The sequence below is a fragment of the Lathamus discolor genome, chromosome 19, assembly GCF_037157495.1.
Source record: "Lathamus discolor isolate bLatDis1 chromosome 19, bLatDis1.hap1, whole genome shotgun sequence".
Taxonomy (NCBI): Eukaryota; Metazoa; Chordata; class Aves; order Psittaciformes; family Psittacidae; genus Lathamus; species Lathamus discolor.
The window spans coordinates 4,983,285-5,010,435 of NC_088902.1; the positions used below are offsets into that span (position 1 = coordinate 4,983,285).

Consider the following 27,151-nt stretch of genomic DNA (forward strand, 5'->3'; position numbering starts at 1 on the left):
CATTAATGTTAGGAATAACCAGCCTTTGTAAAGAAGAGTATCGTGTGTATCTGTTGATAACGGCCATATGCAATGGGGGAACTTGACCTAAAATCGGTGATTTTTATACTTGTGGGTAAAAATAAGTTGTGACAAGTCTGTAGTGTGGCAGTATTTGGTGCCTGGGTTGGGTGGCATTGGACAAAACTCTCCAAGGGGGTTAAACTGCACAACTCACACCGACTTTCAGTGGAAGACAGGGGAATAAGCCTGTAGGAAGATCCTACTCGCCACGTGTGCGCATGTATGTTGCCTGCATGCACACATACACAGCAACATGCACATAGTTACACAGACACACTCTTTGCAAAAACAAAACCATAGTTATTGACATCAAGAAAGTATAACCTCAATAAAAGTCCCTTCTCCCCCCTAAAAAGAAGAAAATGCTTAAAAATATTAGTATCATCCACATGAAATCCATATGTTTAGTTTGCTTTACAGTTGAGTTAAACTCAGTAACACTCTACACCTTTAACATCCTTAAGTAATTGTGGAAGGGTTGTCTTCCTGGACAGGAACCAATTCCAAATTCTGAAATGGAATAAAAAAACAAAGGAAAAACAAAACCCCAGATAATTAAAGCATTCAAGAGATCTTTTCATTACATTCAAAACCAACTTTCAATCTCATTTCTTAGCCTGTACCCAGTTTCTGTACGGCCCATAGCTTTCCACCCTAGACTTCCACGCTTCTCTGAGTTTCAGTAGAAACATCCCAACAGAGCAAGAAGTGAAATCCAAACCTGGGCAGAGGAAAGGAATGGTCTTTTGCACCATTTTCTCACACAGTTTGGTTTGCAAAGAGCATGTTGGGGAAGAGAGCAAACCCATTCGTTCTGGATAATCTCAATCCACATAGAGACCTCGGATATTTGAGAAGTGCTTAAAGCTTTTCCCTTCAGTGGGAATTACGGATATAAAGTGCTTTACAGACCAAATCCTCAGTTCACAACGAATGAAAAACCATAATGGTGCCTTGTAAATTCTGCCTCGGATTTCTCTAACCTGGTTTCTTTATTGGGATTTTTGGGATGACAGCATGTAGCTGCAAATTTTGACATGAGGTTTACAGGTGGATTATTGAGTGCCCAAAAACCCCCTAAGGGAGGTCATCGCGTGTGCTGGAATTAATCGCATGTTACTGACACTGGACAACATTCCCCAAAATTCAGGAATGAAAGAGGCCTGTGAAAAGCCCCACCTGAGAGGATCTGGCAAAATACAGTTAATCAGATACTGCCTTACTCCAAACCACCCCTTCCTCATGCACGAGGGCCCTGTTCTCACCTGCAGCCTAAAGGTGCATGGAGGTGCTCCTAAAACCTGGACGAGAGGGTCCTGAAGGTTGTTCCAGCTAAAGATCCCATCATGTTCTTATCAAATCCTTGCTGAAAAAGCAGATAAATAGGAACTATATATATATATATATGAAGTAGATGAAGTGCAGTGAGTACGTGTCAATTTCAAAACTGGTAGCTATCTATTGATCTGAGAGCCTTCTGCCCCACTTCAACAGCTGTGCTCCATTTAAGGAGTGTGTTTCGTTCTTAGACAGCTTCAGGACAGCCTCTGCCCTCCCTCTGTGTGCCTTTAACACATCACCCCTATTGATGGACTTTCTTAATTCTAACTTTTCCCCAAAGAGGCTTCTTCAAAGTCTCTGACAGGTTCAGGTTGGATGGGGCTTGGAGCAACCTGGTCTAGAAGATGTCCCTGCCCGTGGCAGAAGATTGGAACTGAATGAGCTCTAAGATCCCTCCCAACCCAAACCATTGTATGATTCTATGACTTCATCTTCCTCGCACTGCTTTCTGCCCTTCAACAGTCAGACTTCTCCAGCTTTACTGGAAGAAACCTCTATTTAATCATTCACGGAACGTTATTTCATCTTATTCCTCACCCTGGAAAAATGGCAAAGATTTATGCATGATTTATCCTTGCATACTCCCATCCTTCTCATCTGATGTATACCTATGCAATGAACATCTGTGTGAGCACAGGAGTGACTCAGTCACATTAAATTGAGTTGGCACAGGCTCCTGAGCACAGCCCGGCGCAAAGCTACACAAGCTCCTATGAAGAAAGTCCCTAACCGTTAATATGAGAATCATATTTAGGTGCTCTCTACCTTCCTGCCCCCAGGGTGCTCCCCTTTGTGGATGCTGCTCCTTCTCTTTAATTTGGCCCTTTACTCTCTGCAGGTGCTGCTGCTGTGGAGTTGGAAAAACCCAACTTGTTCAAAGACAGCCACTGCGAGCTGGGAGCTGGCTCACGGCCCCGTCTGGCTCTGCGCTTCCGCAGTTTCTGTTGCAGGGAGCAAAACAAATCCTAAAGACTCCTCTTCTTGGTTGAAAAGATTACCCCGAGTGTAGGGGTGATGTAACCACAGGGTAGGGTTATGAACACAGGAGAAAATAGGGGGAAAAGGAGGAGGAACCTTGCCAGGGATCTGTTTGGACACGCTGATCCTACACAACGGGCTGCAGCGAAGGGAGTCTCCCAAGCTAGCACTAAACGTCCAGGTCTGTTCTCAGCACTAAGCAATGCTGTGCACACACAACAGCATCGGCGCCAGGAGCAAGGTGTCCTCAACATATAAAGGACATGGAACTGTTGGAACAAGTCCAGAGGAGGCCATGGGGATGCTCAGGGACTGGAGCACCTCCCATATGAAGACAGGCTGAGGAAACTGGGGCTGTTCAGCCTGGAGAAGAGAAGGCTGCGTGGAGACCTCAGAGCAGCTTCCAGTATCTGAAGTGGGGCTATAGGGATGCTGGGGAGGGACTCTTCATTAGGGACTGTAGTGACAGGACAAGGGGTAATGGGTTCAAACTTTAACAGGGGAAGTTTAGATTGGATATAAGGAGGAAATTCTTTCCTGTTAGGGTGCTGAGGCACTGGAATGGGTTGCCCAGGGAGGTTGTGAGTGCTCCATCCCTGGCAATGTTCAAGGCCAGGTTGGACAGAGCCTTGGGTGAGATGGTTTAGTGTGAGGTGTCCCTGCCTGTGGCAGGGGATTGGAACTAAATGATCTTAAGGTCCTTTCCAACCCTAACTCTTCTATGATTCTATGACTCTAAGGTGGCTCTTTTATGGAAGAGCCCACCTAAACTAGCATCATCCTCAGGGTACAAGCCACCCAACACAACACACCACTGTCCACTTGGTCCCTAAAGTCAGTCCCAGCAGTGGCGGTTGTGATTTGCTGCCTCTTGTTCACATCTGAGGTGGGTTCCCATGTGCCAAGAGCACCGTGGTCCTCCCAGCACCCTGGGCTCCTCCAGCCACTGCCCAGGCTGGCTGCTGAATCATGGCCTTTGCAATCTCACCCACTGCAGCGAGTGAGTCAAGACCTGGGTTGTTCTTATAGACCAAGCAGCAGAAGCGTTCTCCTTACCTGCTTGAGCACACTCTGGAGCTCCCTGTTTGACCAAAGATCTGTCAGGAGGAGGCGAGCAGCTTCGGCCGCTTTTGGACAGGAGCTGGGAATATGAAAGCAATCCCGGTGAATTCTGGCAGGCCACAGAGCAGCAACCCACATGCGTTACTGACAGCCTTTAAATAAGGCCATCTCCAGCTGGGAGGCTGGCTAGACTTGATGGAGGGCTGTCAGTAAAACCTTCCTTCCTCTCTCAGCAATAATACACGACAACAACCTCTGGGACCAGAAGAGGACAAATGAAAAAGAGGAGGATTTGAGTGGAAAATTGGGCATTAAACTGAGCTAAAAGAGTGTTTCAGGGGCGTGAAAGTTGGGAGAGTGAAAGAGAAGGGAAATTTTGCCAGCCTTTCGCTGGCGTCTGTAGGGACAGTTTGGGACAGCAGCAGAGGAACGGGCTCCATTACTGCCTGGTGAGAACGAAGGAGATGGGAACATTTGTAACAACGCCTGCAACCGTAAGTCCTTACTCAGCACAAGTTAATAGATAATTGCTCATGTAACAGCTCCGAAACCGTGAGTCATAGCAGCACCTTTTATGATTTTAGAACATTTCATACAACAGCCCAGATATGAACCTCCTTGCTGGTTCCAATCACTGCTCCTCATCTCCTGGGCCTCGTCCTGTCTGTGGGAGACTCCTGATTTGGGCTCAGTGCAACAGCCCCAGCCTGCGTCAGCCAGGGTGATGGAGAGCTATGAGGCCAGACTCAGGACCCTCCCTGTATGTTACAGCTTCACAAAACATTGTGTCCTCAAAATAATCCTCATCAGACTATGAGGAATGGGACTGATGGTGCTCATCATGAAACTGGACATGCCAAGGAGTTCCTTGAAGAAGGATTCTTTCAGGATGTCCTAGGTTTACAAAATCGATTATCAAGGAGCAATCTTTGGAAGAAATGGGAAATCGGAAGTCTGTGGATGAGAAGAACTCTCTTTCACAAACAAAAAAATAGAAGGAGGGACTCGGGTTTCTTGAAAGGTGAATTTTGGTAAAATGCTGTGGTAGAATTAAACTGCAACATCAAATTGTACAATAGAAAAGATGTGAAAAGTGAATGAACAAAGAGAAACTAAAACAAGTAAGTGAAAAAGGGACTGTGAGATGAACTTAAAATCTGGGGCTCTAAAGTACAGGAAGGGATGTTGGAGAAAAGCTTTTAGTGGAACCAGTAAAATTATTGAGGAAAATGATGTGATTTTATTAGTGGAATAATGTTGCTTGAAAATGAGCAGAAGAAGAATATTTTTCAGCTTAGTTGGAGAAAAAGGATGAAAAACCCATCAGACATCCCACTAAAAGCAGTAACAGCAGCTTGATTTCCAGAATCACCAACCAACAAAAAAAAAAGAAGCTAATATGCAATATTTTGGCAACTTGGATTAGAAGTAGCAAAGAGCAAGACCTCCTCACTGTGGAGGCCATGTCATCAACATGGATATATGCAGGAGAGAGACAATTATTTAATTGGGATCTCCAGGAAGGAGAAGAAACCACAGCTATCAGATAAACTGCTGAACCGTTTGTGACTTTCACTCAGAATACAGCTACAAGAAGCATCGAGAAAGAGAAACGTCAGCTTGGAGGAGGGATGGTTGGCACTGGAGAGCACAAGAAGGGAAAAGCTGGTCTGTAACCTGGAAGCACTTTCTATATTATGAATACAAAACTGTCTGAGCATCTTAAACTAATGATTTACAGCTTCAAACACAACAAGAGGAAACGTGCATTATGCAGACAAGCCACCACCAGTGCTGGAAGGCGAGGGAAGTGTGTCCACAGGTAAACTGAGGCAGAGTATTAGAAAATACTCTGCAAAATACTGACAAGGTGCAACATGGTGGTGTTCTCCATGGTGATTTGGTCACCACTGAGACCTCCTTGGTTCTCTGTTTCTGCTGGCAGTGGTGCTGTGAAGAAGGAGGTTGATAGTGTTGAATTGCCTCATTCATTGTTGATATGGGGAACCTGGGGTCTGCATCTAACTTGGGTAAGAACCCCCATTAGAAGTGTTGGATCTAGTTATTACCCGCAGGGACTGGATGAGGCTGTTTCTGGTGCAGGACTGGACAAACCCCACCCTAAAGGTTCTTCTTTATCTTCACAGGCTGCATAGGAAAGTGGGAGAAGTGAAGTAACTTGTGAACTGCCAAGTGTCCAGTTCACTGGTGGGGAGAGCTCTTTCACATCTGCTCTATGGAACAGTCTGAAATCATATGGCTTGAATAAGTAAGATTAGTCCTGGGTGTAAATTGCTGTCATTTCTTCATAAGAATTGAACAGCATCAAAGACTTTGGGGACAGAAATGAACAACGGAGGAACAGGAACAATTTGAGCTTGGGATATTGCGAGACCTGGGGAGTTTCTCAGAAGGAATCTGTGATACAGACTGGAGGAACACGCTGAGAACATCCCCAGAGTTTAGTAACTCCTCGCAGTTTAGTGACTCACTGCAAACAAAGCTCATCGCACAAAGCAGTCGAGACAATTAAGGTAAGCACAACCCCAGTTGTGCAATGCTTTGCTGAAGTAGTAAATTAGCTGACGACTGGTCTGAGGGATCCAAAGTGGGGCTTTAAGCAGAAGTAAATATCATTCGAAACAACGAAGACTTAGGAGAGGGCTGGGTTTCATGTTAATACGGCTTGTTGGAGAGTGGAAGCATATAAAAGCAGCAAACTGACTGATGTTCACTGGTTGAGGTCCAAACTAAACATAGAGGCCACTTTTGATGGCTGAGAATCTCTCACTGCCATGAAACAAGCGGTAGATTGCAAGTGGTTGATTGAGGAGGCATGCAAATGTCTTTTCACAACAGAAAACAATAGGTTATATGTAGAAGGTATTTTAAAACAAAGACAGATGGTAGGAGAGATGAAAGTCTAGGAAGCAGAACACACGGTCAAAGCTCATGTAAGTTTAACACCAGTTTGGCCAGAAATGAGCATAGAGCTTGGCAAGGGTTGACAAGCTTTTGCACAGGGCTGTAGGAGTGTGAATAACAAGCAGGGTGGATTTACTACCATCAAAACCCACACCAAGTCCTAAAAGAAAAAGTGTTGAGTTTGCTCAGTCATTGCAAAATACATGTGTGTAGACCACTGGAGGCATTTATAATACCTATCATCACAGCTGCATCTTTGCCACTTGAGGTGGACTTTGAAGCAGAAAAAGTGGTAAGGTTGAACAAATCTGAACATTGAAGCTAAGCACAACCCCACTCTATCAGCAGTGCTTGAATCTCAGCCCTGACCTTCATAGTAAGGTTTGCAGGAAGATCTGAGTGGGAAGCCAGGGTGCCAAGGACTCAGGCCACGCACTGACATCCTCTGTTCCGAGGGCTGGAAGTTTGAAAAGGCTTTAAGATGTTGGTGCTTCAGTTCTTTATAGAATTTCCTAAAACAAGCAGCAAATCTCCTAAGGTCCCTTTACAAATCTCACCCTGGATGGCTCATGCCTGTTTCTAAGAAACTAGGATTGAGGGTTTCTGTCTACCAACATGCTTGAGTTTTCTTTGGTTCTCAATCTATGAGCACAGAGTAACAATAATGCTTTGCTAAGGCTCTGAAGGGTGTTGGAAATGCTCTGGGGTTAATCTGGCTTTGTACAGAGTGTATGGACTCAAAAATGTCTTCGCCTGACCCTCTCCATGCCTTCTGCCCCAAACTCACCCATTTCGGCACAGGCTTACTACATTATTTAGCATGTTGCTTGTCAAGTAAGACTTCCCCAGGTGTGGGTTGGACATGATGAGGTTCCTCAGAGTGTAACATGCTGATGTCATGATCTCGCCATAGCTGTTGGTATTTCCAGACTGGAATGACAGGAGACGTGATACATCTGGGAGCACCTGGTGAGCTAAAGAGGTGGAACGTTCCAATCAACGTTTAAATAAAGCCTAGCACAAGTGAATGATACTATTTGCATTAGCACTATTCAAGTCAAGAATGCAGTGTTATCTCTGTGGGGAGGCACTAATAATGTAATGGCATAATGGTCATCACTTGATTTTCAGACACAAGAAGAGTGTTGCAGGTCGCTGAAAGGGCAATGACACTGGTGATGGATAGTCAAGACCAACTCAGTTCCCCAAACACTATCATGCTCATGATCCTATAGATTTGTCATTGTCTATAAAGTATTCCACATGCTTGTAAAGACTGAGCTAGCACATGTTTTGTTAGTTAAGCCTGCAGGTATCTCCTGTAATTGTCCTTTTGGACAGAAGAAATAACACTGCTTTGCCCAATTTCACGTCTGGGTTAGGTCCTGTTACAGGGTTTACAAAGCGAGAGGGGCAGGTATTAGAGTTGGAAACCAGACATTGTTCTGGAATCCACTGTGGTGGAAATGGCTTACCCATGGTTTTGTGGAGAACAGGATGCCGGGACATGTTGCTCAGCAAAGAAGCCCCAGACCGGACAACTTCAGAGCTGTTGGACTGGAGGAGCCGTGCGATGCGAGGCAAACCTTTCTCTTTCAAACCAATCAACTGGCTCATTGCATTGGACATCTAGGAGACAGAACAGAGATATCTCATAACTTCTATGCCAGGAGGACACAACTGGAATGATGTACAGGGCCAGATAAATACAACTGCATTGTAAAATAAGCATCTGTATATCTTTTGCTACCATAATTCCCTTTACTTTGTCATTTACCCTCTTCTCCACAGACATTTGCAAAGTCAGACTCTCATCTTCTGTGATACAACTGGTGCTTCTGTCCTCTTTCTGGGGCCTGAGTGGGTACAATTGCTCATCCAACAGATAACTCCCAAAAGCTAGGTAAGTTTTACCTTCATGGCCCTCTTGCCCTTGCCCTTCACAATGCCCTTGCATCGCCCTGCCATGCCCAAGTAATCGGCTGCAGTGGAATAGGCACAGTTAATGGATACCTTTAAAAAAAGTCTGAAGACCAAAAATACTCATCTTGGATCCTGATCTCATGTTTGCTTATGTAAATCTAGAAGATCTCAGGATGTAGCCAATGCAGATGAGTGTTCATGGATGTTGAAGTCACATACCCTTAATAAACTGCCCTCTTATTGATAGACTTTAAATGGAACTCAACTACTGCCCCATCAGAGAGGCTGCTGGAGATTGTTGCACAACCAGTGACACATCAACAGTGACATGGGAATAGAGGGAATGGGCTAGAAGGCAATCCTCTTCCAGTGGGCTGAGACCCAGTTATCCTCCCATGCTCCAGGAGGCACATGCCTCAGTTTTCCTTTCCTTCAAGTGACAGCAAATCCAGCAACCCAACCCTACTCCAGCTCTGAGCTGGAATAAGCCCCTTGAAAGAAGAAGCCACTTCAGCACATTCAGGCAAATTCCAGCCATTCTGTTCCAGAAGGATGAAGTAAGTTGCTTCAACACTGCCAGAGCTGGTTTTTCTGTGTTTGTTTCCTTCCCCCCCGTCCAAAAGACATTCTTGTGTAATGATGTTGATTGCCACGGAGCACATAGCTCCGGTCCCATTTCTCTGATCAGCTCTACCCATACAGTGACATCCTCTGTCCACCTTGTAAGCAGCACTGCTTAGTTAAACTGCAAACACAAAACGTTCCCAAAGTATTTCACATTGGAAGACTTGGAACAAAAGCTCCCAAGGGATGAGAGCTGGCAAGTTAATACTGTCCTAGCATTAGGAAGGCTCCATTCATGAGTCACTCCATGTTTCTGGGTGGAACGCTTCGCACATGTGACACGCCTCCCCTACGTATGAAACTATTATCTCTTTATCTCCCCAACCATCTTATTTAAATTGGAATTGATGAAGTTTGACACAAACAGACAAGTTGAGGTTTGTCCACGTGAACTCAGCTTGCAAGGACATGCCCACGGTAACGACATTGGCCACAGCAGAGCTGCTGTCGTGACGTGTGCCTTGCCGTGCCCTAGCTCCTGCAATACCCACAGTGTCACTCAGCCCGTGTCACCTCCACGCTGCCATACCTACAGGTTAGGACACCTGTCAGAGCTATTTTACAAGCAGCTATGATGTGAGGACGAGCCACAATCCAGAGCACAACCCACCCTGTTATTAGAGCCACCTCCCACTTAGAAAACGCACACAGGCGGTGGCACACACACATCCTCTCTCACTCCTTTAATGACATCTGTCCACATGTGCACATCTGGGCACATACTCACTCATGTCCTGCGGGGAGTGGCAATACCAGTAGATGCTGGTAGTTATGACCAACAGACTGAAGAAACCTGGAAACCCGGTGTATGGCAGTGGGATAGACCCTTAGGATGCTGATGATAGCCCCTCATGAGACCCTACGTTTGGCATTATTAAATACTTTGCTGGAGCATCCACTGTGCAAAGACTTGCAATAGTGCCCTGAGGTTTAAGGAGGGCATTTTCCTTTCTGATTACTGTAAAGTGCTGTCACATTTGGCTGAGTGCATGTGGAGGAGAGAGGAGCCCTTACCAGCCCTCGGCTTGCAGTGAGGTTCTGCAGAGCTCCAGCACAAGCTTCCAGGGTGGCATCCTTCTTGCTCTGATCCATCAGGGACAAATAAGTGCGGATGGCATCAGAGTGGTAGAGCCAGCTGGGTCCTTTGGGTTTAAAATCCTCCTCAGGAAGGGGGACACCATACTCATCATTCTACAAAGAGATGAGAAAGTGGGAGCTCAGATCTTGCTCTTTGCTTGCAGCCCCTGCCCAAGGCTGAATACCACATTCCCAAGTCTCCTGTGGCACATCTTACCTCCATTTTACCACTCCTGCTGTTGAAACAGCCTGTGAGAGTTTTGTCCATATAAACGCTCCGGGCCATGTGGTTGAGCTGGGTGTATTTGTTGGGAACTTCAGCATCCAGGCGGTAGGAGAGGTTGTGCAGGATGCAGATGCAATTCTCCACAGACTGAAATCCCCCCCAGAATAAAAATCAAAGCATCACATTAGGAGCAGCACCTGCTATAGCTATAGAGAGAACATACACCATGCCATAACCTGCTTTTTTAGCAGTTAGACTACGTAAGCTCCTGACCCTGCTTAAGGTAGCAATGAGGGGAAGGAAGGGGGTAGACAGGAATGCAGGCTACATAGCCCAAGTGCTATACTGTGAGCTGGCTTACTCTGAACCTTGTTAGGTCCCACTGTAATGGACAAGCTGATAAACAGGAAAAGAGAGCAGAGGGTGGTTGTATCAAAGTGCCCATCATGAAATGCCAAATCTTGAAAGTCTTCCTCTTGCCAAGTCAACTTTTAATGACTTTCTCCAAGCAATAGCTACAGATCTGGGGACGCTTTTTACTAAGAAGAGGCTTTTAAGCCTCCGTTACCTGTAAGTCAGAGTTCCCAGCGTAAAGAGCAAGGGAGAATTTCCACTAGACACCTGTAACCAGCATCAAAACCTGTGTTTACATGTCCAGAGAGCTGCGTTCAGTATGTGCTGCTTGCAAAAGGCATCCCCAAAAGATGATTTGCTTAATCCTGAGCTCATCTGAAGTAATTTTAGTACTTACTGGACACTGAGGACTTTAGGGTATCTGTTTAGTATCACAGGTATTAAGCTCCTAAAAATACGGCTATAAATGCTATTTTATCCAAGGTAAGGGTCATCTACATGCAGCAACCAGTCACAGTTAGGGGACTGGCAGAGAAATGCCAGCTCTTGGCTTCTTGCTGAATGCAGTGCCATTCTGGGACTTACATACTTGAGTGCTGCTGGATGAAGTGATGTAGTGGTGGGAAGAGCAATAGATGGTGGATAACATGCTGGAAGGATTCCAGAGTGGGAGTGAAAGGATGGAAAACATATTAGGGGATCAGGAGCCAAAATACTTTGCTGTTTCTTTGTTTGTTAAAGGAAAATTGTAAACCCATCTCTATTTCAGAGCCTAGAGCACAGAAGACTGCAATCCTACAACAATCTGCACTGGGATTTGGAAGGACAAGAGCAGCCACAAAGGGTGCAGTCCCCTCTTATGTTTCTTTGAAAGAGATTTTGAGGTATTCCTGAAGTTGCAGTGCTTAACTATGGGGCTGAACGCTAGCAAAGAGCTTGGGATGAGCATCTGGTACCTTGTCATCGGGTCGGTTGGAAGCCACGCAGTTCTGGGCATAAGTCATGACTGAATCGATCAAGCCAGGGTAATTCCTCATGGTCTGGCGCCCCATGTCTGCAGAACTCAGGTTTCTGAAGGAAGCCACCGCAGAGCATGCCAAGAAAGAGGGAGGAGAGAGGATTAGTTGGGTTTACTTATCACTCTCTATGGGCTCTGTTCTGGCTATGGGTACCATTGAATTTAAGGATGTTTCTGTAGATTCAGCAAGGCTGGTGTACTGCTCTCAGTTTGGAGACCTTCTGCAGGACTCCAGTGATGCACAGGCCTCTTGTTGCTCTTTAGTATTGATTGCATCTAGGAAAATGTCCCTTTAAGATGCTCTGCATAGAAAACATCCTCCTAGTGAGAGTAACTATCGGCAATATTTTGCCTTAGAGGCTATGCGTGTGACATTACACAGACTCATCACCTCCTTGGAGGTGTTTCCAAAGAGAAGACTGAATAAGGACCAGCTGAGATGATTGTGAAAACCAGGGAGGTGCATCTGGTTGCACATATGGAGCTACCAAGGTCCAACGGCAATATTGGTGTGGGAAACGGGGGCAGAGAGCCTGAAGAGCGGCAGTCACCCTGACCAAAGGGACTGACCAGTTTGTAATGGTGTAACGTATTCCTGAGCACTGGTTGCTGCCGGGACAGGGGAGTTTTTCCAGTAACAGGAAATGTTTTTCGTTGTTTTGTTGGGGTTTTTTTTCTCTTCCCTCTTTTATTGCCTTGTAGCTTGCAAATGAAAAACAAAGAGAGGTTGGCAGTCCTTGTGAGATATTCACTCCAGGCATTCCAGAACTGGATTTGGTGTTCACTGTGATTTGCAGCCTCCTCATTAACATGAATTCATCTGCAATCCAGAAATGCTTGAGCAGCAATGGCTGGAGCCCAGGGCAAACACAAGGCTGTTCTCATCTCTGTGTTATGATGTGGCAGGGCAGTGAGTCAGAGCAATCCTGGCTCACCCCTCAGAGCAGGGGCTCTGGGCACAACCACTCTGCTTTCCTTACTCACCTTGCTCCCCAGTCCTGCTCCCCCCAGCCTCTTTTGCTCCCTGGATGACCTGCGTCTGGCGGATGTCGCTGGGGGTGTTGGATTTTAGTGCCACAGTCAGGAGACAGAGCCCACCTTGAGCCAGACTCCAAGGAGAGCTCCTTTCACAAGCCACCATCCTACCCTTTCCCTCATTTTAAAGGGCTATTTCATGGCACTGGTGGGTTGAGATGGTCTTAAAAGTGGAGCAGCTCACATGAACATATACCGCACACCCCAACATTCCCTGCACGGGGAAGGTGCCTTCCAAGACAGGGAAGGGAGCAGCACTCGCTATCTTTCAGACACGGTTCCCAGCCACAGAAGACGATAGTATCACGTCTCAAAAGGCCCCCACTGTGTTCACCCACTTCGTTTCATAAGCAGATACAGCTCCTACTAGCTGCATGTCTGGTAAGGGTGTGGTTGGTGCTGCACTCCCTCGGGGAGAGCTTCAGTTGATGAAAGTACCTAATTATACAGGGCATTTTTTTTCTTTCCCACTTGTTCCCAGTGAGACGAGGAGCTCGCATCCAAGTGGAGGAGGGTGGTGGGAGAAACAGCAAGTCAGGGCGAAGATCCTCTGCAAAAGGGATCTGGCTTTCCCGAGAACAAAATAAACTACGCTGGGCTCCGTCTGCACCTCCTCTGACCAGCCTGATGATAGGAGCCGGAAAAAGGCCAGGCAATGGGGTTGCTATGGACTTAAGTTATTAAAGCCAGTAGGGGAATGTTTTCCCCACATAGAGAATTCTGTCTGATAGTGCTAGGAAATACGAGGAAAAATGGTTTACATTGGTCTGCACCATCCCTTAGTCAGGAAAGCTTTCTCAAAGGAGAGATTTGTATTAATGCAATTGGAGCGAGCATGTCTTTAGCTTGTTGTAAGGTGATTTAGACAGCTTCAGCGTTTCTCAGCATACACAAGCTGCAGTAAACCTCTGTGTGATGACTCACCTCAAACACCCTGTAGCATTGAAGAATACTTCTGGGTCAATAATTTCTCTTGTCCTGTTGCAGGTGCCATCAGACCAGCCAGAGAAAGGGATGATAACACAGTCTGTCAAGACGGGGAGGGCCTCCTGTATCAACTCTTCTTTTAACTCATCGGTGGAGGAGAGGTTCCAGAGCAGTCCTAGGAAGGAGGCAGAAGACAAGCTCAAGCAGAGGGTCCCCATGCTTTAGAAACTTCCCTTAGGTCGGAGTGAATTCCAGTAACAAAGTCCTTCTCATCCCTCTTTGAACTAAGGGTGCAGAGGCTGCCCTAAATCCTAGTCTCTGTCCATCCTTATGGGAGACAGGCAGGATGGGCACCAGCAGCAGCGTTTGGTGTGGAGGTGGGCATCTAAGCATCCTCCCTCCTCCCATAATCACTGCTTATGGCCATTGGGTTGCAGGGGGAAGGCGTTACCCCAGGGATCTCATGAAGGCTTACACACAAGACCTCAGTCACAGTTGAGGGTGACCTGCAGCAACAAACCCATGTCATGGAGCCATTAAGTCATGGAATCAACCAGGTTGGAAAAGACCTCCAAGATCATCAGGTCCAACCGTTCCCCAGCACTGCCATGTCAATCCTTCAAGAAAAGATGAGACCTCAGTGAGATAACCTGCCCAACCATACTGGAATTGCCAACACCACTGACCTTCCCTGGCAGCAGCATGGAGGCCAGGGGTGCAGAAAGGCATGGGAATGGCAGGATGATCATAGCTGTGGGGGGAAACCTGGGTCAGGTGCTTTTCCAGTGGACATGAATGGTGTGAGGAGCCCTTATGGGACATTGAAAGGCCAAGACCACCTCCGCCTTCTGTTTTAGACAGCTATTTGGTGTGACAGGAACATAAAACATCCATTTGGTGCTATGGCAGCACCATGGTTACTAGGCCTTTGCGTGCTGGAGCACCATGGACCATAGGCATGGAGGACCATGGTCCTTGCTGAGGGCTGAGCAGTCTGCTGTGTACCTGTCAGTTGTTTCTGAATCTCAGTGTTCCCTGTCCTCCTCAGGAGGCTCACGCACTCCCTTATCCCGTTCTGCCGCCGGGTTTCTATCTTGTTGGTTGGATTCTTGAAGACCAAGTTCCGGAGGGCTCCGGCTGCTGCCCGCTGTACGTTCTGGTTTGTGCTGCGGAGCAGCTCCACAAGCTTGGCAATTCCCCCCAGCCGATAGACCTGTGCCAGGAGAGACATGCTGCCATCAGCACAGGGTGCGGAGCATCGCTGGGACAGGGAACTGTCACGGCAATGCAAGCAGTCAACATGGCACATAAGCAGGGAAGCTGGAAAAGCAGACCTGGCAGGAAAGGATGGCTAGAACTCAGAGATGGCATATCTGGTTCAGGCCATAGGTCATGAACACAAAGGTGCTGGCCTTGAGGTTGGAGCTGAAACTCTAGAAGTAGATGTCTATGAGTAATGGCCATGGACCGAACCCTTTGCTGACGAAAGGTGCTTGCTCCCACAAACTTTCTCCTACCTCTGTCAGTTTGCATCAGGTGAAAATGTTGCTCTGGCTATCTGTAGAGGCCATTTATAGCAATATAATAACATGATGTGGTAATTTATCTGCATCCTGAAATCACAGGCTGAGCTTAGGGAGACAGCCATGGTACAGTGTAAACACCCTCCAGGGCAGCCAGAAGCAGTACTGGGCCATGCCGCAGCACTCAGCAGGGCCAGCACTGGAAAGGGGTGTGAACCCCGACCTGCAGGACACCGCACAGATGCTGGGGAGGTTTTGAAGGCAAATCCTCTCCAGAATGATGAGTGCTCCCACTCTGGGAAGATGATCCCACATGGAGCCCCCTCCTGCCACAAACCAGCCCATGGGCTGGAGAGCTTGCTGACAACAGGACATGAACGAGCACCCTTTAGACAGGGCAGCAAACAAGCGTGCGCTGGGGTGACTCACGCGCCTGCTCTGACACATCCTTCTGGGAAGCGATGGGACAGGCCAGTGCTTGGAGAGTGTTTTCAACAGCAACAAAGGGTGCGGCTGCCCCACCATTCCCCTCTGTGATGTGGGCTGGGGTACCCGCACCCGTTGGGGACAAATGGGTACATTCCCACCCTCTGCCAACATATCCCGCTCCACTGTTGTGCCAGGAAATGGAAAACCACCTCAATAAGGGTGGAATCTTGATGAACCCGTGTCTGTATGACTGCAGACATGCTAGGGCGGGACAAACTTGTGTGACAGTCGTGCCACAGCACATCCATCCTTGAGGCTGCCTCCTTTGCTGCATGTTGGCACAAATGTAGTAATGGGAGAGTAAGAGCATAAGAAAAATAAGCTTCACTATAAGAAGTGCTTCTGTTTGGTCAAATATCCTTGTACAAGATCTCTAATCTGCCCATTGGCTTACATGGCAAAAATAGATGAAAATAGCTGAAATGGCTGAAAATGACTGCGTCCGTACCACCAAAACCCATCAATGTGTCACAGCAGCTCGCGGTGACAATGTGGACAGTCTCCTTTGCTGTCTCATAACTATTCCCCTGTGTTAAAATCCTGAGTGCTACTAAGAGAAAGTGGCCACTAGTAATTGAAAATCTACTTAATTAATTCCTGAGTGTGACTAATGAGATGCAAGGCTCCACCATTAAAACCGAGGGCACCTATGGATCCTAGGTACTGAGGAAACCAGTTTCATCCATCTCATGTGCCACCACATCCAGTGCGACAGCAGAGCTCTGAAGGAGTTTGCTCACCTCTTGCTTGGCAGACTCCTCCTGGAAGCAGGTGTGCTGGAGGTAGTAAGCACCCATAGCCTGGTATTTGTCATCAGAGGAGCACAGGAGTTGTATGGCTTTCTGGATGGTCATTGTACCGCCGTCTATCTCATCACCACATATTCTGTGTTAAAGAGAAATACAGTTTGGTTGAGTGCTCAGCCAAAAGGGCTACGTCAGTACTGGGAATTATAAGGAAGGGGGTTTAAACCACGACAAGGAATCAATTGCAAAATGTAAAATATTATCATATTGCCACATAAACCACATCGTGCACCCCAAGTGCATTTCTCTGTCTCAAAAACAAGAGATGATAAGAGTGGAAAATACCTAGTGGAGGACACTAAGAACAAGAAATTATGGATCCAGTTTGTCCAGAAACAAAGGAGGCAGCAAAGAAGAACTCAGTTGAGGTGCTAGATGTCTATTCATGTCTGCAGTGGAAGGTTTCATGAACAGAGAACCAGTATAAACTGTTCATCAAATAACAGAATTCGTGGACAAGAGTGAAACCAGCCATCAGGTTGTTAGGACAATCTGAAGTAGACAGATGCTGAAAGAAAAGGCAACAGGCATGTCTGGAGTGATGGGATGGACAAATACTGAGTGCATGAAATACTAATAACAGCACTGAGACTTCCTGCTCCCAGGCTATCTTTACATTGGTAGTCTCCAGCCCTTCATAGAAGTTGGCCATAATCATCACCCCCTGTTATAGGTAAAGAATGTGCCTACAGACCCCAGCGGAAGGGTATTGATACCTCTGGGTTGGAGCAGGGCTTGGATAAAACACAAACACCAGTGGCAGGATACAAATGGGAAGTGCTTTGTTAGCAGTGGATGAAATCAAGTGTGGGGGCTTTGCTAGGACAACTAGGTCATTGCTGTGCCTGTCTGATGTTATTCCTTGTTCACAATCCGGCCATGATTGATGGGGGAATTTACCTGGAGATCAGGATGATCAGTTCCTTTTTGAACCACATTAATCTGTATACAAGCTTTTGCTCCATGTCATACTAGTGAGTGACTATGTAGAGGGGCTGAACATCTTCAGACAGTCCAATAGACTAACAAAACAGAGTGGGTTTTGTTAAGTTCTTTAAATGAACCTATTATATTTGCAGTATTAAATATCACTGTGAGGGAATGGCTTCTTCTAGGCACGGAATGTGCAGACACGTTTTGATTGTGCCAAATAAATGTTAAGAATAAAGGTCTAGAGAAGACACCCATGTGCAGTCACCAGCACCAGCAGCTTGCAATAAGGTATTTTGTCCTTAAGCACCCAAAGGTTCACCTCCTTTCACAGCTCCTATTCACAGCACAGAGTAATACCCACAATCCTATGGGAAATCCCATAACAAACACGTCAAAAGCCAACGACTCTGCTGTGACACTGCAAGAGAACCTTTTGTCTCCCCTACCCTCACCGCTATAAGGTTGTATTCAGTTTAAATGACTTCTTTAAGCACCTGTGTAGTTAATGAAGAGACACAGATGCTTCCAAAGAGCAACTTGCCCCGTATCTTAGGCATTTTTCCTAAGACAGGAAGACCTGCCCACTGGAGACACCTCTGTCACTGCTGGTATGTGGGAGTGACAGACCACAGTCTGGGATTGGACCTTAATCATTGTCTAATGTTAGCTGAACCTCGCTTCACTTCTATGTCTGTATTAGCAATAAAACATCGGTTCATCACATGACTTTTCAAGTTTGTACATCTATCAAAACTCCAGGAAACTTCCATTGTACTTTCAGCGTGGGAACACAAAACTGGAAAGACAAAGTTTAAACTAGAAAGTAGAGGATCTCAGAAATCTTTGGTTTGGATCCAGGTGCTGTGATTTTTCGCTTAGTCTTTTTCACGCTCCTGAGACACGCGATAGAGCAATGGATCCAGCATAAGGAGCACCAGAGGGACCTCTTTTCTTTATAACTTATCCAATTGAGAAAAACCCCCATAGGAGGTGCACTTTTTATGGGAAAAGACATCCGTTATTGGTCCAGCTACTGAAGGGGGGCAATTTTCTACACATCCACTACATAATGGCCAAATCCTCCTTCAGCATGGAAAAAGGACACATTTGGGTCCAATTCTGTCTGGGAAAAGATAGGGAAGGTTCCATTTCCCCTGCTGGCTCACCAGCAGGAGAAATTCACAGAGGGTGGGAGGTCGGGCTCAGTCATGCTGCCTCAGTTTCTCCTACTGGGAACATAACCACCATGGCAAATCCCATGCTAATGGGAGGTTGTTCATCAGCCGGTCAGGGATATTCCCAACCAGATCTACACTATGAGCACAACAGCCTGCTCCAAGACTGTGGGCATCTCCAGCCTGGGCTGATGTGCCTGGTAGGAAGAGCTCCAAAGGTTGTTCTTCTTCCACAAGAAAGAAGCAATCAGAACAGGGAGAGACCTCAATTAGAAATGATTCAACAGGAGACAAATTAGATGATCAGATTCAGGTGTGGAAGGGAAACAAACACTTCAGAGGATCAGTATCACAGAAAGGCAAATTCCCTGATTTGATACTAACACCTTTTGTTCACTTTTTATTAGCAGATTGGTTTGTGTTAACTGGATCTAAGCCTCCATCCTGTTTGTTGGGGCTACAATTCCCAGGAGAGGAGGAAACCAGAAAATCCTAACAAATTCCATTGTTCATTAGCAAAATCGGTACGAAGACACTCAGAGTGTCCAGCGCATCCAAGACTTCCACAGTCAGGCCACACTGGAGCAAACCCAGTAGCCATGCTTCATGCCAAGCAGCCACATCCACCTCTGGAACACGGTACCAAGGTTATGATGCCACTGCAATCTCAGCTGGAGCTTCCCCTTAGGCTTTGCTTAGTGCAGATACCAGGAAAGATGGCACACACTGAACCAGGGAGTAGGGCATCCTCACTATGTGCAATGATATAAACCCTGCCAGGGCAGCATCACTCACAGCTCCACAGCAATTGCTCAATATAGAGAACACCAAAGGGAAATGCATCCACATCTTAAAATAAGGCCAAAGGTGCATGTGGTATTATGGAAGACAACACACAGTGTAGGTGTCCATTAGCGGCTCCTGATCTGTATCACCAACTGGGGAATGTCTGCAGACATCCCAGCTCACCTCTTCATCTTCTCGAACGAGAATACTCTGAATCCTTCACAAGGGATGAGATTAGTGTGGCCTCTCTGCAATGCCTCCTGCTCAGACATCTGGCTTTCCCCTGGAGTTAACCAAGGGGCACTGACATTGCCACTGCAGAAACCTGTACTGTGGCAAAAAGTGAGTGCTGCTCATTGAGAACTACCTTTGGGCAGGAGCCACTGGAATAGCCCATGAACTTCTGAGCCCAGAACAGATGCATTGAGCTTGGAAATGTTGTTCCAGATATGACATAATGCTTACAAAGGCTTAATCCCCTGAGTGGTTATTGAGAAGTATGTCTGGAAGGGATATCAGAAACTCCCTCTTCTGCTCACTGAGGCAGGATCATAATGATGGGGTGGTGGAAGAGAATATACTGTTTCTCAAAACAAGTCAGTACTGTTTAACCTCCTGATCTGAGCAAACAGTGCAAAACTCAGACTTCACCACCAGAACCAATACTGTGGGATGAGTAAAACCCTACATCATGGTTTAGTTTATCATAGAATCATTGAATGGTTTCTCCCTAAAAACATTCAGGTAAACTACTCATCAGCTAGCTGGAGGAAAGGTGCTTTCAGCAGCTAGAATGGGTTCTGTAAGAGGAAGGAATCTTCAGTTATCAAAAAGACAGCTCTTCCATGCCTGACACAGCCAAAGCCAGTGCAATAAATGGAAGCAATCACATAATCAAGAGTAGTTCCAGAAATCAAATAACTTTGTGACCGATCTACAAATAACTGAACTATCTGTTCAGTGCAGAGAGTTTGGCAGTGCTTGCATGCTCAGTATCTTGATGCCTACACGCCATTCTCATGACCTGAGAATGAGCGTCCAATGGCCCCTTTTTCGCATCATCAAAAGAGATCAGATCTGTAGCACAGGACACTTGAGAAGCACCACTCTTGAACCAGCACTGACGCTGTCCATAGTCACTGCATTACAGAGGAGTTCTGTATCACAGGCAGCCCCAGTGGATCGCATCTCCCACTGCAATCACTCTCACAGCAATGGAAATCACCCCACTGGATCACTGTGGAGTCTAGCCTTTCCTTGTGCTCACAGTTTGCTGACCTGCAGACAAGATACCCACCTACACAGGAGATCTGCAGCAGGAAAACTGAACACAAAATTATCCTTGTTATAAAGGCAAAACCTCTACCCAAAGAACTGCTGGAATAGGAAGAACGGAGCCCCAAACAGGGAACTACCAGCAGCTATTACCCAGGTAAGCCCTCTTCCTGCATGCAGAGGTTAATAATGGGATGCCTACAAGCAACCCTCTCCCTGCCCACAGATCAACCTACCCAAATGAAGATCAAGCTCTCCAAGTGCAGAATCCTCCAACCAGAAACAGTCGTACACAGCAAAAAGAGTCCAGACACGGTCCTAACCCATCCCTGGATGCCCCTTCCCCATAAAAAGCACTCTACAGGCCAAGGCTAACAGCAATCTGCCAGACATCCTATTAAAAGCACTAATGGCCTTCCAAATAAGCACTGTTTTCAAACAGGATAGCTCCTTAGTATGTTTAAAAACCTGTGCCAACCTCATCTCCTTCGAGTCAAGAGCAGAAGCGCTTGTACAAGCCCCCTCTAACAAATGCAGCTCTGCTGTGAGTCTCAGGGGGAGCAGGGGGTGTGCACCAGCCAAATCAGATTTACTCAGGGGACACAGCCCCAGCTGAGGCTACCAGCGACGTGAAGCCCGACATTTCCACATCAGAACCAGTTCTGCCAGATGAGCCATGCCCCAAGCCAGAAGTGTATAAATGGAGCCACTCCCTAACCGAAGGGCAGCCGGCACTGGAGAGTGTTCCTCTCACAACAGCAGTTCTTCTCTTCAGCAAATGCCATTATTCTTCAAGTGACCTTTCCAAAGCGATGGCCAAGTCTATAACGACGAGCACTGTGCAGTGCAGAGCCAGGCTTGCTTTGGACAGAGCCTGCTTGCCTAGCTTCTGAAGAGCAGCGTTTTCCCCAGGCAGAAGGGAAGCTGCAGCCCCACGTTTAATCATTCTGCCATCCCTCCCGCCACTCTTTTAGTCAGAAATTCCCTAGAACAAGTTACTTCCACTTCCTGTAACGTCTGTTTCCTGTTCCAGAAGAATTACAAAGCTTCTGAAAGGAGCAAACCAACACCACCGGTGCTCTGAGTTGGCCCGGGTTAATTTTGCATGTGTTAAACATGGAGTAACAGGGCACATGGAAAGCTGAGGTTTCATGGCAACAATGCTAATGGCTGAGTCACGTTTCTTAGCGTACACACTCTGGACATCTACTCAATACAGAAAGAGGGAGGCTGAGCAGAGAATTAGCAGAGAAATCTGGAAATCAACATTTCCATGTGATAAAGGGTATGACTTCGTTCACACCGATGACTCTGAGGCAGGATTTTCTCTGTAGCTGTATCATGCCTTGAGCCAATGGCTCAACAGTCTCAGGCTTTTGGTGTGAGTTAGGATAAAGCCTATGGGCCCAGTTAATTAGCCTCACTCTTGTGCTGCAGCGTGTAAGCTCTCCTTTGGACTAGGGACCACCAGGAACGAGCTCAGGAGCTTCTAGGGTTTGTGTGACAAGCTGCCACGTCTGGCTGGGCATTGTGATAACCTCTGCATTGGTGCAGAGCAGGCCCTGTGTGACAGTGATGCAGCAACGGTAGTGCACTTCAAACCACACAAACCAGAGTCCTCCAAGACTGCAGTTGTGCAGATCAAAGCTCTTCATAGATGGTGGCAGAATATGGTTGATGCTCCAGCACCGGAGGCAGCGTTGCCATCAGCATCAGGGCAGCTCTGAATGAACAGCACTGCAATGCCATCAAAACCCCACCAGGTCTTTTTGTCGTGAGAGCTCTGCTGCACAGATACATCAGCTTGGGGCTGCCCGAGCTCATTCGTGTGTTTTACATGCCCTGTTGTTGTAGGTGACTTTTACAAGGGACCTGATGCTGAAACATGAAGGACCATCCTCCACCCTTGCATAATTCCTAACCCCAGTGGGACCGGATGCTTTGGACAGGAAGGAACTGAACAGCTTCCATTCCCTTCTCTTTTCTGGATAGCTAAATTATTCCAATTGGGGTTTTTATTTCAATTTCTGACTCAGTTTTTTTCTGGAAGCCAAATCAGACCCTTTGTTAGAACGAAGCAAGGGCTGGGTGGAAAGATAGAGGAGTAAATACAACTGCTCAGCATGTTCTCAGCTCTGCTCTGAGTCAGACCCTCAGGAACCAACTCCTTCAAAGCACGCTGATATTTTTAGGTTGGTTTTCTGCCAAATCAAAGCACTGTGACAGCCAGGAGAGGCACCTCAACTGCACACCAAGCTTCCTGCTCTTCACCTCCCCACCCTCAGCTTGCAAAGGAGCTGTCAGCTAATACCATCACAGAGACCGGGGGATCATCTTGCCCAGCATCACACTGATAGATACAATAAGCCATATTGGTTTTCCTCCCTAGCCCAGGAAAAGAAACGAGCCCTTTAAGACTGTGACTCATCTGACCCACTTTAGACTCTACTGCAGGATGTGATTAAGCACAGTGTGCACTGGTGAACAGATCTCCAGCGCCTGTACAGTAGCTCAGATGACTAGCTCGGGTGGACAGAGCTCCACAGCAGATGCCTACGTGTACTCAGATTCAGCCCGTTGCAGCAGACTTACTTGGAGCCGGACTGAGCCTGTCCATAAACCATGTCCTGCTTGCAGCTCATCATGGGCTGGGCATAGACCACGTCGGGTTTGTTGCTTGAGGGGCAGGAGAGGGCTCGTGCTGGCATTTTTTTACTTGTCCTGGTAGTTCCTTGCTGGGTGCTGCAGCTGCTGTAGATGCTCTGGCGGTTCAAGGTTGCCTTGTGCTCTGCCCGGCCCCCGACCTGGCTCTTCCTCAGCGTGCCCCGGGGTGGTTCGCAGTAGAGGTCGGGCTCGCTGCGGCTGCTCTTGATGTTCGGCACAAAGCAGTAGTCGCTGCCGGCCCTGGCGGGGCTGCAGACAGCCTTGCTGTAGTGCTTGCCGCCCCAGCCCTCCATCTGGCTGTACGAGCTGTAGCGCCTGTTCTCCACGTCCCGCTTCAGCGTCCCGTTGTACAGCTGGACAATGGGAAAAGAGAAGACAGAGAAATTAGGCAAGGATGGAGCTACAGATTGACATGGACAAGCCCGCTCCCGTATGAGCATCACCAGATTCCTCTGCCTCAGGTCTGCTCATGGCCCCAAATTGACAAGAGATAAATTTACAAGAGAACAACGTTTGCAGAGGTGCCAAACGGAGAGTTTGAAATGTGGGGATACTCAGTGATCAGGAAATGGCATCCAGCAGCTTTAAAACAGAATTGAAAACTCAAACATGACCCTGGCAATAAACAAAACGCCTCATTTTATAGAATCATAGGATCATGGTCTGGTTTGTATTGAAGGGATCTTAAAGCTCCTCCAGCTCCAACCCCTGCCATGGGCAGGGACCCCTTCCATAGAGCAGCTTGCTCCAAGCCCCTGTGTCCAACCTGGCCTTGAGCACTGCCAGGGATGGGGCAGCCACAGCTTCTCTGGGCACCCTGTGCCAGCGCCTCAGCACCCTCACAGGGAACAGCTTCTGCCTCAGAGCTCAGCTCAGTCTCCCCTCGGGCAGGTTCAAGCCATTTCCGACGCATGGGGTCTAACCCAACCTGTAATTAGAGGGGCCCACATCACATCTCTTGCTATCACAGTGAATGATGCCTCGTTCTGACCTTCCAGTGCTGCCTCCATTTGTTTTCAATTTCTTTATGCTGTTTTGTTCCCCGTCCATCTATAAGCTCCTTAGAAAGGGAGTAAAGGGAGTGAAAAATCGCAAAGGGATTGTTGAATCTCATTCTGCCAAGAAACAAGTGGAGACAATGAATATCTGCTTATGAGTTACAAGGTGTCTGGTATCAGTTCATGTAATGGGATGTTCAGAGAACAGTGGGGAATATTGAAATGACTAAGCCAGTCAGTAACAAATCCCAACTACAATTAATCCAATGAGAAAACGGCTTTTGCTGCCTGCTGTCGGTTCAAGGTATCTTCACCACTCCACCAGAAGCCATCCAGATTTGCCCCACCTACACCAGGACTGAATCCCAGATATTGCAATACTAAACCTTCTGGGAGCCTGTAGGGTGGTATATGAGTGAAAACCAAGTTATTAATGTGTGTACTCCAATAAGGGAAACAATAGAGCTGTTTTAGTGCTGTTTGCCCCATGATATTGAGCTCTTTCCCCCTCAGCAGATCCCCGAGACATACAGCAAACAAGCATGTAAAAGCCACCCACGGATCCCTTGGGATGGGATTAAAATAGTCAACACCAGCATCTTATTATTTCCATGGAAACAATAGCCTGTGCCTGGTGCAATAGTTATGTCACTGGAAAATATCCATCCTTCCTAACCTAGAAACAGCACACGACAAAGCCATTGGTGTCCTCTGCAGGCTCGCCCGGAGACCCGCTGCTCTGCTCCAGCTTCATCCCGGCGCTGAGCACGCTCAGCATCATTCCTGTCTCCAGCACTCTGCAGAATTGTTATTATGTTAATTAATTAAGCCCAATATTTCCATTAACACACTGATCTTCAGGAATGCAGTGAATCCTCTCTGCTGCATCCCAGGGAGCTGCACAGGTAACGGCTGAAGACCTTTCAAAGGGGTCACCTAGCAGGCATGCCATCTGGGGAAGAAGAAACCCTTTAGTTCAGCTACACTGGTACCCAGATTGCTCTGTCATTTGAGCACCAGTCTGAAGCAGTTTTCATACTTTCATTCTGCAGGTTTGCGTCTAAACAGGTGAATTGCTGGAAGGGGAGAAAAGAGGAGCAAATTCCCTTTGCATTCACTCCAGGGGACACAGAAAAAACCTGTTGGTTCTGCAGCACAGCCGGTAACAGGTTTGGTGCATCCTGCAGAGCTCCCAGGGACTTGGAGGAAGAATTTGCATGCGATGAGAAGAGCAAGGATGAGGCAGATGGGTAAGTGTGATGAGTCTCGGGGGGTTCCCTGGCACCCAGGCAAGCCCACTGGGATTTCCAGGGTGGCCACACACGGAGGTTCTCTTCCATCCTGGTTTTGAGTGCAGCATGCATGCAACGACAGCAAAGAGACCTCTCAAGAAGTCAAGATGTACCCCACTGCAGAAGAGTATGTCCTTCTGAGGGTGACATCATCCTCATTTTGAGCTTATATTTCTGGGTTCAGAATCCCTTGGGACAGTGAGAGGTGGGACAAGCAGCAGGGTGAGGGACGGACTTTGCTGCTCTGCGGATGGGGAACCCACTCCCAGGGCTCACTGTGGGCTGGAGGACGGAGCAGCAGCTTGTTAGACATGAGCCCTGTCGTTTTCCTTTATGAGTCAGTATAAGCTGGGATTACTCTGTAGGGCTGTCAGAAGCTTGGCAGAGCCGTGGAGCCCCTGGGCATTTACTGAAACCAACTCAGCTCACCATGGAAGAGCCAACTTGTTATTTATCTAAAGCTATTGTTTGCTCTCCCGTGTACTCACATGGGCTCTCCGCCAGCGGAGCGGGTGAGGGAAGGCGTGAGGCTGTCTGTGTTTACAGATAGAGAATTATCAATTCTCTATTTCCTGCTGTGTTTTATGGTGGTGTGCAGCATTGTCCTCTTCCTTGCCAGCCCTGAGATGATGGGTGAAGCAAAGCGACCGCCTGTTTGGAAAGACACCTTTCTGCAACACAGGGAGCCCTGAGCAGCAAGTCAGTGCAGGTCCTGGCAGGGCGGGGAAGCCTTTTGCAAACTCATGGGAAAATAGTTCCCGTGTGATGTGAAGCTCATTACCAAAGTCAGTGCATGACTTTTATTGCTGATTCTACCAGATGCTTGGCTGAGCCCATTTTAATCTCTTTCAAGTGGCACGGACCTAATTGGTATCTTAGAATTCCTCTTTGCAGCAGGAGGCTTATCCAAAGCCTCCAGATCAATGAGGAGCCTCCTGCCAGCTCCGGTGGATTTCAGACCTGCTTGCCAAATAGCCTCTATGAACCCTTGCATGGATGTAGCTGACCTGGTTGCTTCTTGATCTCCACAGAGTGTCGTGTCTGTGCCTTAAGAGCAGCTTTCTCAGACTAAAACCTGTGTCCCCATTGCAGACGCTCACCAGCCTGAGACCTCCATGTCTAACTCTGGAGCAAACATGGCCAAGAGAATGGAGTTCCCCTTGTTGTTATCTGTCTGCTGGATGCAGCGATCAGTGAGATAGGATGCACAGCAAGGGAGAAGCGAGGCACTCTGCTGTCTGGAGAAGAGGTGACTGTCTGAAGGTGAAGGTGATGCTATTACATAGTCTGTGGTTTAAAGAGCCACCTGACAACAATCTCGTAACTTTTGCTGATGCCATTATGTGTGGAGGGAGCTTTCCCTATGCAGAACAGCATTAGTGAAAGGAAATAATCAATCTCTCGCCTTCAAACCTCATAAACCGCCCAGATTTCCTAACACCCTGCATTGCATCTGCCCACTGCTCGGAGGTGTTTGCATGGGGCAGGTGGGCCAGGTCCACACCTCCTCCCTTTAGGAGGGCGCAGCAATGCTAGAAAGGACAAGGAAGTCCCTCAAAGCAGGGTGGAGACAGAAAGCAGCGATTCCCTCTGCGCTGCAAGATCTAGAAACCATTTCAGACAAGCACAGGCTGTTACCAAGACTTCTCCCTGCGGG

The 27,151-nt window shown here is 47.4% G+C and overlaps 1 protein-coding gene across 1 annotated transcript in view; it reads right to left on the reverse strand.

Annotated features, from left to right (window-relative positions):
- Positions 1-520: 520 nt before the first annotated feature.
- The window catches only part of PKP1 (plakophilin 1), a 40,125-nt gene continuing 13,494 nt past the window's right edge, over positions 521-27,151 (reverse strand). The window contains exons 3-14 of the mRNA XM_065698375.1: positions 23,133-23,557; positions 16,306-16,450; positions 14,559-14,766; positions 13,551-13,728; positions 11,530-11,644; positions 10,211-10,366; positions 9,931-10,107; positions 7,845-7,998; positions 7,157-7,343; positions 3,439-3,523; positions 1,329-1,429; positions 521-573 (exon numbers count right to left, since the gene is read on the reverse strand). Of these exons, the coding sequence (XP_065554447.1) occupies positions 1,358-1,429; positions 3,439-3,523; positions 7,157-7,343; positions 7,845-7,998; positions 9,931-10,107; positions 10,211-10,366; positions 11,530-11,644; positions 13,551-13,728; positions 14,559-14,766; positions 16,306-16,450; positions 23,133-23,557 (1,902 nt within the window). The 3' untranslated portion in view covers positions 521-573; positions 1,329-1,357. The remainder of the gene's footprint in view (positions 574-1,328; positions 1,430-3,438; positions 3,524-7,156; positions 7,344-7,844; positions 7,999-9,930; positions 10,108-10,210; positions 10,367-11,529; positions 11,645-13,550; positions 13,729-14,558; positions 14,767-16,305; positions 16,451-23,132; positions 23,558-27,151) is intronic.